This window comes from Pararge aegeria, chromosome 1 (assembly GCF_905163445.1).
Source record: "Pararge aegeria chromosome 1, ilParAegt1.1, whole genome shotgun sequence".
Lineage (NCBI taxonomy): Eukaryota > Metazoa > Arthropoda > Insecta > Lepidoptera > Nymphalidae > Pararge > Pararge aegeria.
This window is the reverse complement of record NC_053180.1, coordinates 3,787,012-3,806,251: the sequence shown is the minus strand read 5'-3', so window position 1 is coordinate 3,806,251 and position 19,240 is coordinate 3,787,012. Positions and strand designations below refer to the sequence as shown.

The 19,240-nt window shown below is 35.7% G+C and overlaps 1 protein-coding gene across 3 annotated transcripts in view; it reads right to left on the bottom strand.

The window, feature by feature from the left end:
• Positions 1 to 19,240, bottom strand: part of LOC120625300 — a 31,585-nt gene that overhangs the window by 6,590 nt on the left and 5,755 nt on the right. The window contains exons 3-17 of one of the 3 annotated variants that reach the window (XM_039892343.1): positions 16,581 to 16,688; positions 15,339 to 15,403; positions 14,175 to 14,378; positions 13,993 to 14,090; positions 13,627 to 13,774; positions 12,331 to 12,503; positions 10,898 to 10,985; positions 9,670 to 9,813; positions 8,656 to 8,871; positions 8,457 to 8,516; positions 8,296 to 8,366; positions 3,013 to 3,178; positions 2,165 to 2,281; positions 1,710 to 1,855; positions 873 to 1,026 (exon numbers count right to left, since the gene is read on the bottom strand). In XM_039892343.1, the coding sequence (XP_039748277.1) occupies positions 873 to 1,026; positions 1,710 to 1,855; positions 2,165 to 2,281; positions 3,013 to 3,178; positions 8,296 to 8,366; positions 8,457 to 8,516; positions 8,656 to 8,871; positions 9,670 to 9,813; positions 10,898 to 10,985; positions 12,331 to 12,503; positions 13,627 to 13,774; positions 13,993 to 14,090; positions 14,175 to 14,378; positions 15,339 to 15,403; positions 16,581 to 16,688 (1,958 nt within the window). Of the gene's footprint in view, positions 1 to 872; positions 1,027 to 1,709; positions 1,856 to 2,164; positions 2,282 to 3,012; positions 3,179 to 8,295; positions 8,367 to 8,456; positions 8,517 to 8,655; positions 8,872 to 9,669; positions 9,814 to 10,897; positions 10,986 to 12,330; positions 12,504 to 13,626; positions 13,775 to 13,992; positions 14,091 to 14,174; positions 14,379 to 15,338; positions 15,404 to 16,475; positions 16,689 to 19,240 lie in introns of all 3 variants that reach the window. The other 2 variants (XM_039892327.1, XM_039892334.1) reach the window with 2 other exon arrangements.

Below are 19,240 nucleotides of genomic sequence, written 5' to 3'. Positions count from 1 at the left end.
AGTATGACAGGAATAAGGAAACAATACATAGTAAGAAGCTGTGTAGTAAGAGAAAAAAACTAAAGTAACCGATAGTCTCACTGGAATAGATCAACTGAAATGGTGATGGACCTGTCACATGACTCGGGACAAACAAAACAAATGGAGTATAACCATCTCGGACTAGTACCATAGACATGATAGGCGCAGTAGAGTATGTTTACAAATAAGATGGGCAGATGATCGGCTAACGGCTGGACTTCACTGAAGGAGGGTAGCGCGAGACGGTACTCAATGGAAACATTCTTTAAAATTTCAACGATAATCAACATTGTATACATAAACAACATGCATATACACACACAAACACACACTCACTCACACACACACACACACACACACTCACACACACACACACACACACGCACGCACTCAATAAGTCGCTGCATGTTTTTATTATTTTAATTGACTCTTATTCTCTTTTTTTTTTATTGGCATTTACTGTGTTCTACGTTTGTCTTATTGCTGCTATACATTTATTGTTGGAGGTGGGCGTTAATTGTTGCGACACAGTTTATACTACTGCAACAGTTATCGTGGCACCATGTTTATTGTGTCAATTCTGTACCCTTACCAATATTCTGAATAAATGAATGAAAATGGATTGGCAGGATGTAACACCAATTATAACTCAAAAACGGCTGGATACATTTATATGATATTTGATTTTTTGGATTTCTCTTAGACCGGAATAGATACTACGATAATAAGTATTAAAATATAAAATTCATAAAAATAAAAAAATTATCCGCGTTACGAAGTTTGCCGGGACAGCTAGTACTGGATAAAACAACAGAAATGTTAATCCGTGGTAACAACTTATGAATACTGACCTTGAGACGTAGCAATTCTAATCTGGGCAGGCCGGCGAGAGGGGAGGGGTCCAATCGTGCGTCGCGTATTGCTGGAGCCGCAAGCGCCCGCAGACCGGGTAACCTTTCGCATGCCGCTTGCACTGCTCGCGCGGGGCAGCGGCATAACTCTAACCTGCACAACGTCATCATCTCTATGTTTACTAATATAACAGCAAAGATTGTTTATTTGTTTGCTTGTACCCAATAGGCACCGAAACTACTAGACCGATTTTAACCATTTTTTCTTTGCCAGTAGAAACCTAAATTATCATGACGGAGGCCAATGTATTTTTTTTTTCGTCTATAAAATCTATTGGTTGGCTTGCTTTGCGAAAACTATTGTCTTCAATATGCTACTGCTGGCATTCCCAAATTTAGAATGTTTTTATTTTATTATCAAATTGCTTTTATTATTAAATTAAAAGAGAATGGAATGCTACCAAATATTTTATTTATTTCAATAATCCATTTTTATATACGAGGCACAACCTGACCTTGAATTTGATATACAACTAGTTGATATTTTAGTCAGATACATGTTACTGTACTATACAAAAACAAGCATGTCAAAGTCTAACAGACCATGTTTTTCGGGACAAAAAGTTACCTATTTGCTATTTCAGAGTATAATTTCTATCATTGTGTTCAATTTCACCTAGATAATTTCAGCAGTTCTGGCGTGATTGTGTAACAAACATCCATCTTTTTTTATTATTATCTTTGCATCCAATCTTCAAAAAATCTAAACTCTGCATTTATAATATCCGTATAGTTGCAATACATATACATGTGTATGAATATGATATGATTATGTACCTTTCGAGCGTATCAACGGATCCTATGTGTTGCGCGAAGTGATCCCAGAAGAGCGCATCGTTTGGCGGCAGGAGCATTTTGCGCAGGTCAAGCCAGCGCGTGCCGTGGCGTTTTAGCGCAGAACACAACCCCGCCCAGTCGCTCACCTAAAATAATTATTCAAAGTTAAACTCAAACTAGTTTAGCAATGTTAGACAAAGTATTTATATAAAAAGTATACAAATTTATTTAGATTGGTAGAATTTTAATAATTTACATTTGTTACTTTACCCCTAATCGGTTTCTACGCGACATCGTACCGGAACGCAAAATCGCTTGGCGGTACATCTTTGTCAGTATTACTAACTTTTGGTAACTAGTAATGGTGAAAGCCTCTCACCAGACTGGACCAGAGAACCGGACTTCAACAGATACCACGTTACTATAATGCGGATTTACATAATTTTAGTACTTACGTGTGAATTTTTCATCCGTACGTGTCTCCAGAGCGCTGGCGTCGCTGCCAACTGCTGCCATAGTTTACAAACGCGCGCGCTTCTTGAAAGGTCGCGCATGCCCAGGTATTGGAATATCTGCAAAATGGGCAAGAATTTGTTGTTAAAGAATTTCTTGTAGAAATTCCTACATAATATTATAATTGCGATTATGTATTTAGAGTATTTAATATCGTCTTGTTTGTGGGAACATTATTTACAGTTTTTTTATTTGTTGTTAGATAATTTATACTGATTTATTGTTATTGATAAACAGTGTGATAAATATGATTACTTAAAATATTGGTTTACTATGAAAATTAAGCTTAATTTTTTATACTCCGCCAGAAGTAGGAGAATCTGTACGGTATAATTTATAGTTTCTTCAATCTCTATACTCTACACACAGATTTTAGGCATTGTTCTCTACACACTTTTCGCTCCAACACCGGAGCATCCTCAGGGGATGTTGACTTTACGGTGAATATTTGTTAATTGGTTATTTGAACAATAATTATTTACAAAAATAATTATTGAGTACATCGTCTAAGATCTGTTTAGTGTGGAGTATAAAGGTGGAAGAAATTACAAATTATACCGTACAGATTCTCCTCTTGCTTCTTTTAAAAGTTTGGTGTTATTCAGTAGGCGTCTCAAACCCCGAACACTAACCTTACGCAGTTCAGTTGTAGCGTGTCACAATACAGTTCCCCTCAAGTAAAAGCAACATTTAACAAATACTAATAAAAATAATGATATAAAAAAATTTTTTTTTTAGAGTCCGGTGACTCAAATCTCGGAAAGGCGTTTAAAAACACACACACACGTACCTGTACTGCTATGTTGTAGTTATTCTCCTGCGCCTTGTTCTGGAAGGCCGTGAAGTGGTCGGTGTCGTCCGCCTTGGTACGTCCGCGGCGCCGCGGCGACTGCATTGGTGCGGGCGGGGACGCGGAGCCGTTCGCGATACGACTCCGAAGTGTCTTCACACCTTCACTGTATACATTAAACCACATTTAACTTCAAGTACATTAACGTTTACATACACAGAAATCGCACATCCCACTTTTAAATTCTCCATATTCTAATAATTGGCAATCATTACTTATAAACTGAGAAAGTATGTTAGTTTGTCCTTCCTTCACGCCGTAACTAAGCAACGAATCAACTTGTTTTTTATCATAGAGTAAATTGGAAGGACTTAGAGTAATTAAGGCGATCTCAGAAGAACAATGGGTGCCCACGGGGTTTTAAAACACCGTAATAAACGCGGACCAAGAATGCGGGCTAGTACTAGGCTATAATTCTGTGGCTTGGACATATTGAGAAAATGGGAACAGATCTGTCAGCAAAATCACTTTGCAAGATCGCTTGGTATGAAATTAGTAAAAGCAAGCGTCAATGGAGTTACACAACGGCTCATTTTAACCTGAAACTTGAAGATGTCGAAAATCATTGATTTTCATTATGATTCAAGAACACGAAATTTAAATAATATTACAGTAATATGGAAAATTTAGAAGTGGATCACGCAATTTAATATTTATATAATATCCTATATCAAAAACGCTGTTATAATTTCTTTATATTGTGACCTACAAACACATATGTCTTATAATATTTTTTTACTATCCTATACAAAAACTGAGTGGTACACGGCATACAACATTTCTTAATAAACATATACAAATAAACATAATAACATACCTTCACGTCAACTTGTCTAGCACAAGTCAAAATACTAACCAAATTAAAAAAAACAAGTCTTACCTCCAATTCCTTCCAGAACGATCTCTAGAGAAAAAAATAAAAAAAAATAAACCCAAAAGGAAACTTTTTATTTTGCACGTTCGTAACATACTGTCCTCGATACATAGAGGAACACATAGGAAGGTTATACAAACAAAGCTAGGTATCATGACTTAGAATACATTTATATGGTGGCTTACAGAGTGATTACACAAGAATGTAAAGAAAAAGTACAATTTAACAATGTGATGATCGCAACGAGTACAATAAGAACCAAAAATGGAGAGAAGGAAGACAGGCATATCAGTGGCGTGCAACAAAACAACATTATATTATTAATCGTTATTTGAAAAGGCACTTTTTTGCTTTTTATTTAATCAGTGTACCTAGTTTGAACCCCTAGTTTGAACCTTTTAACCCGGTTTGCACGTCAGTGATAGCCATATACATCAAAATAAATTATATTATGACAAAATAAGCTAATAAGATTTGCAACGTGGTTGTCAGATGCTTAATCTGGCATCACTTCAATTCGTGACCTTGGATCACAAGAATGACACAAGAATCAAAACCAGCAACCCTTTACCTGCCAACTACAGGGGACGGTTTTCTCCTCAGAATGAGAAGCGTTTAAGACCGTAGGCTACTACGCTGGCCAAGTGTGGATCGTCACACTTCACGCGCCTTTGAGAACATTATAGAGAAATTTCAGGAGTGCAGATTCTCAATGTTTTCGATGATGGCGAGTACGAATCCCAGCACGCACGTCTAACTTTTAAGTTAAGTGAGTAATAATTTCATAGCGTCTCTTTAAATAGCATCTGACCCTCACTATTAAAAAAAAAAAAAAAACTACTGCTCAGTTCTGAAAGTACCTGAAGTAAAGAAGTTTTTAAGAAATACTACTCTGCTTACTTATTAAAGTTACGCTGTGAAATTATTCAAACAAAAATAAATCGGAAACTCAGTTTCATCGGCTTAAAAACTTAGAATTAAAACGGTGCATCACTTAAAACAAAGATAATATTTAAATAGTGCTCTTATTTACAACAACACAACCCTACACTATAAATATACATGCTCTTAAATAATCTTATAGGGGTGGAACCGCATTTATCAGCGACAAATATTTTACTCGTAATGAGTATGGACTTCATTTTATTTTAGCTCCTCACAATTCCATTCGTTTATCAGCACTCGTAGCTGAACAGATTGAATTAAATGACTTAACACGTTGACTGCTGCCTAACATTAACAAATACGGTACACGAGTGCGGCAGGATTACACGCTAGGCGTGTTTTCAGCACTGGTGAAGCGTATTCGAAACAGGCGCTACGAGCATGCGGCCCCACACGCCTGGCGTGTTTAAACTTATCGCGACAGCTATGCGGCCTTTACGCAACAGGTGTGTTATTATATCACTCGTATTTTCTCATTTATTTATTGAACAACATGAAAACCCAACACTTGTCGCATTTGAATAGCAATTTGTATTTTTTTGTTGGATAAAATAGAATAAAACTTTAATGTAGTCAACACAGATTTTCTTTTTTTCAAAATTAATCATTTTCTAAAGAGCTTTAAATATAGTGGCTTTACATCTGGTAGGTACACTATTTTACTATATTCAAAATCGCGGCAACGTCAACCTGTGTGTAACTTGTGAATGTCATTTAGGAATCATGATAAATAAATAAGTAAAAAAACAGTATTAAATACCTACTTACATACGAATGCGGATTGCCGACAAAGAAGCAAATTTTAAAATAATATGCATTTTAAATATAATAATCCTTCCAGTAAATATACAGAACCATTGTTAAATTTACTTTTAAATTCGAAACAATAGTAACTCATTCCTGAGTAGTTTATTGGTACCGCTGGCCGCACCGATAACGTTTATTTAAGAAGATAAGAAAAAATAAGGATGCGGATGCATCGTTTTGTAATTCTGTCGGTATAATGGAATGCAAACCGATATTTATAAAATAAATTATTGACGATACCGATACCAATGAAAATAGTGCAGGCGAACTCAGGCGTACAAATATTAAAAAATATACAAATAGACGTCAAACTTATGTTGCGGATACCTTTATTGCAGAAAAACATTGTAGAGTATGCTAAAATATAGGACGACGATCCTATATCGATATCAATATCTATTTCGCGTCCCTATAAAATATTTTAAACAATGCAATTATCTAGGTGGGTATTATTTAGTGATCGATGGTATTATACTATTGTTGCAAATATTTGGTCGAAAACATGTTTTTTATATGAACTTGTTAGTTATACGTGTGATGGTCGATTCTCTCGATGGCATGGGAATTATTAAGAAAAACACTCATGTATAATGATTAGATAACTCACAAAACAACGAATTTTAAGTAGGTATACTGTCTAATATATAATAAAACGTAATTGCGTTAACGTTTAACTAATATTTAATAAAACGTACTTGCGGTAACGTATAACACACTTGTTGCGTAAAGGCCGCTCTAACAGTATATTTAAACAACACAGCGTTTGTGTTTGCCGCACTCGCAGAACGCCGAAAAAACACGCCCAGCGTGTTCGGCCGCATCCTTGTAGGTACATTTATTTTAACACGCCTAGCGTGTTCGAGCCGCACACGCGTTACGTAGTTATCAAACACAAACGTTGTGTTTTCAGCAGCCAACGTGTTAAGACTCTTTATTAGAATGCGAAAGCATCTTTTCGCATACGCTGAAGGATGCTTAATAAAGCATCCTCTAATATGAAAAATCAAATGCTACATTGGATTGAAAAAGGCGTTACTTTGCGAAATTCTATGATATATTATGAAAATTAAGAAAAATCTTCGTATGATTGCTACCTTTTTGCGCATTTCAAAGGCAAAAATACGAAGCTAAATCCACGAGGAAATAATTTTAGTTCATATGAAATAAGAGTCTTTAATAAATAAAATGCGAATGCATACTGACAAGTGTGATTACTCCCCTATCATATCGCGTATGCGGAAAGTAGCAACAAAATATAGCAGTCACATTTTTCAGCCGTACGAATATCCGTGTTGTAACCGGGCTTTCTAAACCTGGGGAGCTTAATGCAATCGTTTGAAGCAGTATCATTTTATTTTTAAATGACATATTTGGACGTCCCTAAAACAAGGAGTCCATTACTTAAACGAGCTTCGACAATTTCAAAATAATACTATTTTATTGTAGTAAGCAAGCAAGGCTTGTTTGGTACCATCGTAGCTTTACTTTTAATTAAACGAATAGGTTTTCTACCTGCTTGTTAAACATCGCCTCACAAGTATGAAAAAAATAAAATCCATTAACTTATAAAAGGTGTAACATATACTTGAATAAAGAATCTTTGTCTTTAGAATCCTGGTAAATAAATAAGCCAAACTTATTATCCAAAGCCAGTAGTTTTTTTTAATCTTTGAGAAACGCCTTGCCAGTCAGTTATATGCCAGTCAAAGGTATGAATCAAATTATTCAATATTAATTACTCAATGGATTTAATTGTGAACATATTTACGTTTGTATACATTCGCTTTTTGCCGCATGTCACCGCGAACATAGATGACACTTAAACAAAGCTGTGGCCCTGCCATTAAGAGCCTGCCTTAAAAATTGCTAAGTATAACAAAGTAAAGTATAATTAGACCAATGAGCTCTTTATTACATTTTTATCTTACGGCGCGTTTAGCTACAATTTATGACGTAAATATTGACGGTTCTACTATTGGTGTCAAAATTAACGTCACAAATGCAAAATCCAAATGCATTTAGTACGCAGATCAGATTTCAATACGACATAATGTTATATTCAGGGCCGTGCATGCACATACTACTAAGCTTCGAAGTACGTAATATTTAAATAAAAGATGATAATATTAATAAAATTTAAATAACTGTGATATAGAGTGGAATTTGTTTCTTACGATGCCGCTTTCGGGTCTTCTGCTATGAACCTGGGTCATCTGGGAAAATAAAAACAGCATTTTTATTGCATTCTTTTCGATGCATTAGACATGCGAAATCAACTTATGTTAACAAATATTGTTTTTATATTTGAAAAGCATTTATAATTTTTGAATTTACAATGCACCATAGAAACTGATTATGGGTATGGATTCAATTTTGTCGCGTAGTTACGTGTCAGAGTGCGTGTGTGTGTGTTTGTGTGTGTGTGTGTTTATGTGTTTGTGTGTGTTTGTTTGTGTGTGTGTGTGTGTGTGTATGTGCGCACACAACAAAATGACTCATTTCATAGCTCTTTCAATATGGGTAGCAAATGAAATGAAATTAAAAAAATATATTATTAAATACATTACCGATGCAAAGCTCTCGACACAACGATGAACCGCCTCCCATTCAGGATGGCCAGTGACTGCGGAAGGGACGGTCTGCAGACCGGTAGCGGTGAGGGAGCACTCTGGGTAGCTACCGGTAACGCAGGGACTACTGTAGGAGCTGCAGGTGTGGGTGGGGGAGTAGGGGGTGGCGGCGCAGGGGTAGGGGTGACTGGGGTAGTCGGTTTAGCGACCGCCCACACTCGTTCTCCGTCTGGACCGCCGCCTGCAACCTGGTGACGGAAATTCTATACAGCCTTCGATAATGTACCAATTTGAGCTTATAGGCTGTTACGGCAATCACTGCTTTCTCTATCACACAACCAGTTACACAAGACAAGGATTGAAGTCTGCGTTAAAAATATAACGTACCTTCATTCTCAAAAGCACTCGTTTATCACTTTTCGGTACTTTAGCGGGCACGGGTACGGGAACTGGCAGTCGCCTCGGAGTCGACGTGTTGGCGGGTATGTTGGCAGCTATGTTGGGCACGCTTGGCAATTGCGAGTGGTGTGTGCTGGTGCTCATTCCAGACTTGTGGACGAGGGGAGGTGGCTCGAGAGGTGGCGATGATGATTTGCGACAGTTCTGTAATATTAAAAGCAATATATAAATATGTTAACTTTATAGGGTGATTAGCTATATATTGTTGTAGCCGCGTGGTGCTACCACCGCCGCCGTGTCACCACCCCTCCTCTGCCCGCTTGTTTCGTACGAGGCGACTAAGGGAATATAAGGGAAAAAGGGAAGCAGCGTCCTCCGTGCTACTACTACCATCACCACCAAGGATTCCCTTAATCACCACACTGGGCAGAAGGCTGCCCAGTGTGGTGATTAAGGGAATCCTCCTGTTGGGAGAGGCATTTAGTCCAGTAGTGGACCGTTATCCCTACTAATATTATAAATGTGAATTTTAGTCTGTTTGTTACGCTTTCGCGCGAAAACTACTGAATCGATCTTCATGAAACTTTTTATACATATTCTTGGATGTATTAGAAATAACATAGTATACTTTTCAATGAAAAAAAAAAAATACGTAAGATAAAAAAATGTTTGTGAAAAAATCTCATATATGACTATAGGTGTAGAATATGTCGCATTACGCTGCCTCCCAAAATTACGCGGGCGGAGCCGCAGGGCACAACTAGTAGACTTTAAAGAAAACATCGTGGTGAAACTTACATGCCTTAAATTTCTCAATAATGTTATACATAATCACCAAACATATTATTTGGCCAAAGACCTGCCTGCTCTAGACATCAAGTCTATCCTAGAGCGAGAAGGTACCCCTTTTTTACGGTTCTTTAAAAATATCTTGAGAACTTAATAATAATAATAACTTCAATATCTAGTTTCATAAGTGTCCAGTATAAAATGACCCCTTACCTTGCATAAGAATCTATCTGGTGGCAATGCTGTGACGAAGCCTACGCACGACGGGTGGTAGAGGCAGAGACACGCGGCACAGGCCAGAGAAGGCACCCCGCGACCGCAAGTCAGTGAACAAGGCTGTAGCATTTGACGACCTAGCTGCGTAAAATATACAATACACAACCAAGATCTTTAGTTAATTTTCAATGTTTTTTTGTTAATATTAATGTTAGTTTGTAATTATTATTTCCCTACAAAAATATACTTTTCTGTTTAAATCATGAGTAAAAAAAAAAATAGGGCTAAGGCTTGGAAACTGGAAAAAATTTCAAACCAATTTCGGTCATTAAACCTGGCATCGGAATCATTTCGGTTTCGTTTTTTTAACCGGTTAAAGAGAGAAACCAATTCCTTATTTGTTTCAATGATGCTCAATAGATTCAAATAAACGTATATGATGTAACGTTGATGATAAATAAATAAATATACTACGACAATACACACACCGCCATCTAGCCCCAATAGTGTTATGGGTACTAAGACAACTGATGAATATTTTTTATGAATAATATACATAAATACTTAGAATATACATATAAACACCCAGACACAGACAAACATTCATGCTCATCACACAAACATTTTCCAGTTGTGGGAATCGAACCCACGGCCCTGGGCTCAGAAAGCAGGGTTGTTGCAAACTGCGCCAATCGGCCGATGATGCCTCAATTTTCATTCTATCTACGGTCAACGCTTGGAATTGCAAAAAAAATATTCTTGGCCTTATATACCACTAGATGTTAAAAGGACGTTAACTGAAAGAACACGCTTGGTTGCCAAAGCTCCTGATTTAGTGATGCTGCTGGGGCATGATAATAAGTCAATTTTCCTTACCGTTTCTTAAGAAAAATAATCACTACAGTGGCCTCGTTTAATAAAATTAATTTACCAGATTCTCTGTCTTAGCGTTGACTGGGTTGATTGACCGCTCATGTTTGATTTCTCACTTAATAGAGCGGCGGGAAGAAACGTCGTGCGCGAGCTTTGAATCTTTACAAGTCGATTTGTTTAACCGGTTAAACGGCGGGTGGATATTAGGTGTTCAATTTTAATCAAAAAAAAGATTCATTTGTCCCGTGTACAAGTAAATGTCAGTTCTAGAAACCGGTCAAAAAGCGGTTTGATATTATCGTTCCGAATTCTGCCGTATGTAATGATAGTGTTAGATGGGGTGTGGACTCACCTGGTGGTGTTCCCTGTGCGCGTGCGCAACTGGCGCCGGCGGTTGCGGGGGCGGCGGTGAGGGGCGCGGCTGCAGCGGCGGCGGGCCCCTGCCGTACCACAGTGTTACCTGCGCCGCCCGCGCTCAGTACCCGCACCGGAGGGTTAATTGCCACCACTTGGGTCAATTAACCCTCCACCGCGACCACATACATAAACACTTATATAATCATTAGGACGCGAAATAACCCAAGTTAGAGCGACTTTGATAACTTTTGTATATACTCCTATATGGAAAAGGAACGGTTACGTTAACTTGCCAAAGTCAGTCATGTTGATACTATGTATTGTTTTAATGTTATCAAAATATTTGCAAATAAAAAGTCAAGTCGAGCCACTCACGGCGACTTTTTCATCCACGATGACCGCATTGGCATGTTCTTTTCGTTAAAAGGGAATACAAATTTATACATTTTACATTACAGCAGTTAAATTTACACTTTTTACATGAATTGTAACTTATCAAAACACAATGTTAATATATTTTAATTAATTAAGGGTTATTTCTCGTCCAAAATGTATATAAAATAAATAAATCTCGCATTGAATTTCCACTTACGCAATGAGAATCTTCCAGTTTCCTCAAAATACTGTATCGTACAACTAATTCGTCGCTCAAACAAATATAATCGCCTGGAAAACTCATAAGCCATATACGCGAAATACTCATAAGTCGTTTCACTATAATTTTATCATGAAGATATGCCGTGTACCACTCAATAGAACTTTTAAATAGCAATAGAAAATCGTCATAATAATATTTCATTAACATACAATATTGTTGACAGTAAAATTTGTGTATTCATAAACTCTTGCGCATATATTTCTTCATGTATGAATAAATAAATTAATGACTTTAGCCAAGTGTCCACTAAAGACCAAATTGTCAAGAGAAGATAGCTTTTAAATAATGTAGGTAATACAAATATAAATAGATATATAGGATAGAGTACATTTTGGTGGTCTTATCTCTACATAGCAATCTGTTCTTCTAGACATAAGACAGCCAAAAATGTTTCATTGTCAAAAAAAAATCCCCTGATAAATTCATAAATAGGATATGATTTTAAGACCCAAACGGACCTAGGCTTTAGAAATATTACAAATTCCATTTGAATTTTGAACATATCCAAATTTTTACTCTCAACAAAATTCATACTCGAGGCTACTTTAGAAACAATAAATGTATTGCACAATCAATTTACTGCACCCGCGTTACAATTTATGTGGTCGTTTACACATTGCTAACACCCAAAACAAGTGCAATGCGCATATACATTTACCGTGTCTAAGCACCATTATTTTTAAAAGAATGGCAATTCTTTACTACTGCCAATTTAGAACTCTCCTAATCTCTCGATTGGTGTACCACTGAAATACCAACTCGGCACTTACCTGGGCTTTTTCCAAGCGGCTGTGTTGTTGTTATCAGCAGGCGTTGGTGCTGGTTGCGGCTGCGTTTGCAGAGGCTGCGGTTGCGGTTGCGGCTGCGTTGGTGTTTGCGGCTGCTTTTTCGTATTCTTCGGAGTAGTCCCGTTGCTGCTTAGCCGGGATCCCATGGATTTGACCTAAAAAATAAATATAAATAAAGTTCTTACAAATTTTACTGAAACTGTCAAAGGAAGTTTTAAGTTTGGATTTTTATTTTACTATTTCACTACCAGTGGCAAGGCCCTTTATTAGTTCATAAATTTTTGTTTCGTGCATTGTTTTTATTTTCATTTGGTGTAATAAAGAGTTTTTATTTTTGAAGTTATACTTCTTTTGGCGCGTTAGGGAAAAAAGAGGAGAGTAAATTTTTACGATGCGCGTGCTTATATTAGCTATAAGGTTTGACAGAGAACACTTTCAATTGTGAAAGTCTGCGGGCTCATTCCGGTGATTTTGTCGATTCAATTGTCCAAAATCTCAAATTTTAATGTCGAGTGAAACTTGGTAATAGACTATTACTATAACAAATTTAGGTAATACTGTTTATCATGTCCATTTCTTTAATTATGTAAAAATATTTTATTGTGATATATAAATAAATTTTATTTAATTAGATAATGCTGTATAATAAAACTTTCAATTAATTAAATACCTTTTTGCTATTGTTAGTGACGTTACGCCAAAGAAGTATAACTTCTTCACACACAACACACGTTTTTTTTATTTTATTATTATTTTGACTGTCTTGATACGAAGCCGACTGGTCATGTCAGCACAATATCGTTGCTGCGTGATTCGCCACTTTGCTATACTCGCAGCCTTTGTTCACCTCACTTTGGTGGGAACGGACACCATTTGTAACTTATTCATTATTCCTACTTTATATTAGCCTAATTTAAATGTAAATCTATATTAAATATATAGGCATATACCAAAAAAGGAGTTCATTATTTAATACCACGTTTCGGGACAACTACCAAATATAACTGTCTTATAAACTGTATGCCATTATCATAGTAGTCATAATGTGGCACTCCCAAATGCCATTAATGGTTATATTTGTGCCCCCATAAAGCTGCATATAAAACAATATTGCATTTTGTAGATATTTAATAGTTTTTTTTTAAATTGTTGCAAAACTTTGGGTCTGTGTGATTAAATTATTTCCTTTGTTAAATATGGTTATAATTTTTCTAAGCAGAAAGTGGACTATTACAGTGTGTAAAAATGTGCCTACTTTTTATCAACGGAATGCCTAACCTTAATTTTAGCAGGCGGAGACTTTGGTGTAACGGGTTCTGGACTGGCCCCTTTTGGCGGTTTGGGCTTCGGCGTTCTTTTGCTTTCCAATGTAGTCGGCGTCACGGCCAGCACTGGAGATTCCACGCGACGTAGTACTTTCGCATCCCTATATTAAATTTAAAAATTAATAGTGCTCTGTAGTGGGCCCGTAATGAGTTGATATGATGGTGATGATGATGATGAGTAGTTATGATATGCAAAATGGTTTTACCAACATACAAATATTAGATGCATATTTGGCTAACATGATATATCATGGATGATGGAACTCCAATATACAACAAATAACATTTATGTCGATTAGTGTATTCTAATTCTACTCACCGTATGATTTCCTTTTCGGGATCATCTATTCCTAACGGTTCTTTGAAGAATGAAAAGTTCTCTAACGTCAATCCGGTGCCAGATAAGTGTTCGGAGACCTAAAACAAATATGAGCAATATTTATATGAGGCTTATAGGTTATTTTCAAAAATTTCAGACTAGTTTCGAGTAACAGTTCGTACCTCTCTGGTGGAGCGTAGCTTCTTCCCCAGTGGCGTGTAGTAGTAGATGTCTGCGTTGCGGCGGTTTGGGTTGTCGGCAGTGGCGCCGGCCGCGCGGTACACCAGCTCGCGTTTCCAACCGCGCTCTAGCGGCACCCGTAGCAGTGGCGACGACATCTCCACCGTGGCGCGCCGACCGCCGCGGGCCGCCGGCGATGGCGATGCCTTAGCACATTTAAAATTCAAAAGTCACATCATCAATTCAAAAATTCAAAAGTCAGTATGCCTAGTATAAGCACTTTTGGAACGTCAAGTCTGTCTGTTTGTAGTGACTCTACCACCGGTTCGGAAGGTAGATTCTGTTTATTTATTTATTATATTTTTACTCTTTATTTGCACACAAAAAATATAGAAGAAGAATAAAAAAAAACACGAAGCAGTATGCAAAAGGCGGCCTTATCGCTTAGTAGCGAGGCAACCTTAGGATAAGGAAAACAAAAGTATAACATATTAATAACTACATGCTAATACTCGAACTAGATTACACAAATAAAATAGTACAAAATATAAGAAATATTACCAAAATATAAAAACTAATATATACTTTAACATATCAGATATACATTAATAACAGTAAATACTATTACAAGTCATCTTTAATGTGAACTATAGTAATTTTTGACAGATTCTACCGAGAAAAAGCCGGCAAGAAACTCAGCAGTTGCTCTTTTTCAATCAACTTTACATTTTTCATTTTAATAGCCTATAACAGTCCACTATTTCATCGGTTGCCGTGCTTTGACAGTAAGACAAGTAAATTTTATTATTTGCGAATTAATCTCATACTTACATATAAAGCTAAAAAATTTGTTTGTTTACTTGAACGCGATGATATCGGGAACTACTGGTCCGATTTGAAAAATTTATCATCACGCTAAGACCAATGCCAATGACCATAGCATCATTGAATAACGTTTTAAAATCGGGGTTTTTTTTACACAACATTTTTGCCCATGCCCTTAAGACTTGGTGGCATGAGCTAGATAAAATATAACGAGTAGGATGGATGAAATTGCGTTTGTAAATTTGGTTAAATGTGGTGGGAGGACAAAAACATTTGGATCGTAAAGATCATAGAGGGGAGAAAAAAAGTTCGAAAACGCTAATAAAAAATACATCACTTACATCTGTAGACATCGCCGTATCACCTTCAGATCTAGAAGATAAAGCGGATGATGGCCTCGAACTATCTATAACAATGAATTATATTTTTACATTAAACTTTACTAGCTAGTATATAATATGTATAGGAATTATTAATTAAATATACTTGCGCTTGACCACATTCGCGAAGTGGTCCATGAAAGACGCAGAGTCTTGATTACCTAGTTGTTACTCTGTAGGAGGTTAATATTATATAATAAATAAAATAATAATAATTTTATTTTTAAAATCACAGTTTTGATTACTTAACCTTAATATTACATCAAACAACTTAATATTACATCTTAGGAAATCACATGGACTAGGTATGGATACACCATGTGTTATTTTGATGGTGTTTTGTATTTTCTTTCTTTTCATGTTATGTTTGTGAAAGGACCGTTCTGAGCGGTGAAAGCCTCATCCAACCTTTTCCTAGCTAGTCGTTAAATAATTTAAAAAAAAAAAGCAACATAATGTGACTCATTTTTATAAATTTATTATAGGTACGGTACATACATTTATGTAAGTGAAAGGAGTGGTGAAGTAACAACACTAAGTGAAACATGTATAAAAAGTAAATGCGTATAACCAATTTAAATTTAATATATAAAACCACCTCAGACTGCAGTAACACTTACCATAATACCTGACGTGAATGTGATCAAGCGCAAACAACACGAAGGCTGCCTTTGGACCATTGATGAGCAAAACAGTGTAGCAAAGCTTAATATGTAATCCGACATTAATTTTTATGTAACATGTTCGTAACGACAATGCAATTAACATTATTATCAATATTTTTTTTAAAAGTAAAAATATATTTTTAGTCTTTGGTTTTACTCTGTGTGCTAAATTCAACGTGAACATCGATCACTAGATATATATATTAACCCATGGGTGACGTCACGGTGACGTTACGACTTGTAATTTAAGTAAAATTGTGAATAACGGACCGGTCGCGGCATTTTAAAAGGCTATAAAAAATAATATTTTTATTTGATACTGGACAATAGTCCGTTTCCTTATTCTATGAATCCCTAACGGCCTCAAAGGCGCTGTTATGTTTGTCTCTGATGATAAAGGCAGCCTCATCATAATAAACTTTTTCGTCCTCACCGGTGCCCCGCCGTTGCCTCTTTCCAGCTTTAACACCATCGTCAAAGAAAGTCTTCACGAAAGCCGTGACCTCCTCCTCCAGGTGGTCAGACCATTTGCACCCACCTGTGTCTTGCCGGGCTCGTTTACTGGCTCTAGGCGTTGGCGCGGCCATCACTGTCTTCAACGGTTTGTACGACTTGGCAGCCGCTGACACCTCCGCCTCTAGACGTTCTGCAAAGAGTTCCTACGTATATTTTGACATTCTTCTCCCATTCGTCTGCACTTTTTATTAAAGCCATTTTTTTTTTTACTTGTCTTATCGTGTAAACAATTTTTTCATTATTTTTTTTTACTGTAAGGTATGTTCTAGAAATTAACACAACTGTGCTGGAACGCAACGCTTTCAACCACCTATTGTGGAGGAGACTCGCGCGAAAACACTATATAAAACCAGTGACGGCTAAAATAAGTAATAACAAAAAAATCAATAATAAATATTTCTTTTATTTTCGTGCTTCAGAAGAGGGCTGTTAGTGCGATCTATAAGATGTGTCCGAGAGAGTTATCGAGAGATAAATTTAAAGATGTTAAGATAATAACAGTTTTTAGCCAATACATATTTGAAAATTACATCTATGTTCACAAAAATATATCTAAATTTAAGAGCATTGACTGCAATAAAGAAAATTGCATGCAATAAATGCACTGTGTCACATGTCTCCTAAAAAGTTCAAGTTTGTATTAACGTAAGCTTATAGAAAAGTCCTATTATAGTATTCAGGGCTACATCAACGATAAAAATGCTTGGGTGTAAATTAACGCTCTAACCAGGTTGGTTCTTATATAGTTTTAAATGACAACGTGAGATGGTGATAAAAAAAAACAACCGGCGGAGATTGTGGTGGGCTTTTTCTTAGACCTGGCTTCTTCATGGCTTTAGTTTAAGGTTGACAAATTTAGTTATCGCCATCAACTCACTTCTTACATGTAATGTACGCATCAGAAGTGCCATCTTCGTGCCTACTTGAATAGAGAAATATTTGACTTTGACTTTATGTTTTTTTTTATATTTTCAAAAATACCTACTTTGCAATAAAAAATAATGAAAAGACAAGTAAAAACAATATGGACCAAACAAGTATACAAGTGCATGCTGCTAGAATTTGATCAAACAGCTCATTGTTCTAAACATAAACTTGAGCTGTGATTTTATTACGAATTGTACACAATACTTATTCAAACATAAAAATAATTCTCGCAACGTGAATTCAAACCCCCTCATTAACATTTACCTAAACAAATTAACTAATTTAAGCAGGATTCATTAAATTCAATTTGTTTAATTAAAATTGTTATTGTATTTATAAATTGTAATTAGAGCCTGTTTCACAATCTTACTATTACTCAATTGATAAATTTGAAGATTTTATATATTTTTGTATTGGAAATCTGTCAAGATCAGTCTGCCTATCAGTTATTATGCGATTGTAAAACAGGCTCTTAATTAATAAAAATATCAACTAATTTGACAAAAAAGTTGTTGGTGAAGATTTTAATATGCATAAAATATAATATATGGGTGTTTCACTATCTACTTCTGTGCAGTTAAATATACTAATTTATCTTAACTCATGCGAGTAAGCCAATCATAAAACTTCATTTGACTCAAACAAAAACTTTCGACTTGACTCAAAAAAAAACACCAAATAGATTGCAAATCCATATGTTAACAATAGTGTGATTTCGATCGCTTTTTTGAAGTCAAAACATTTCAAATCTAATAAGGAAAATTAATGTTCTCATAATTTTCAAATATATTACAGAGAGACATAAACATGTAATTTTTCATATTTATGTTGATAAAAAATTCCCATTACGTATAAATATGTGCTAGTCCTTCCACTGTGCGGTTCAAAACCTTTTACAAACATTTATTTAGTTACAAACCAACAAGTAATTTAATGTTTTACAATTTAAAGCTACAGATTCTAATCAATAGCTCCACTAGTGATATTTGTTAGTAAGTGTACAATCTATTTGATTGAATTAAAATGTCTACAAATATATTAGCAATATCTGTAAATTTGGAACAACACTAAAACATAAATATTTTCCTATCAACCAATTGCAATTGTTTTACATTTTTGGAAACGTAATGTTCTTATAGTAAACAATAATGTTGTGCCCAATTAACTGTTAAGCCTCTTACCTAAGACTTGACAGTAACCAGTCAAGTTGCTGTGTTGGATCAGGTTGAAACCTTTGAAACCATCCTCACCAGACTCGGTGAATACAGTGGGTTTGTGTTTTACCCTCCTTTCCTCTTCTGATATGCATGAAATTTACATTTAAAACTATCACATATTATATTAGCTATAAAATAGGCTGCTGGTAAAGTATATAATATACACATAATACCTTAAGATTACTCTGCAATGGCTCATTGGAAAAATACTAAAAATAAAATGGGATGACTATGAAACATTTAGTATTATTTTTTTCTTTCGTATCCTTTCATTTAACTTAATCATTAGAATAGTGTGCATCAATAATTTTCTATCAGGACTCCTTCAAAGCAACATCTTTCATTATAACTAAAAAAACTTTTATTCTAATTTTTATAATTGTCGAGACCTTCTCTCCTTGGGGAGCCTTTTGTCTGTACACAACCTCAATTTAATATTTGTATTCAATGTTGATCTTTCTGATCGCCAGGGTTCCTCGCACATAGAATAACACCATAAGATGAAGCAATATTTTTTTTATTAATATGACTCATATTC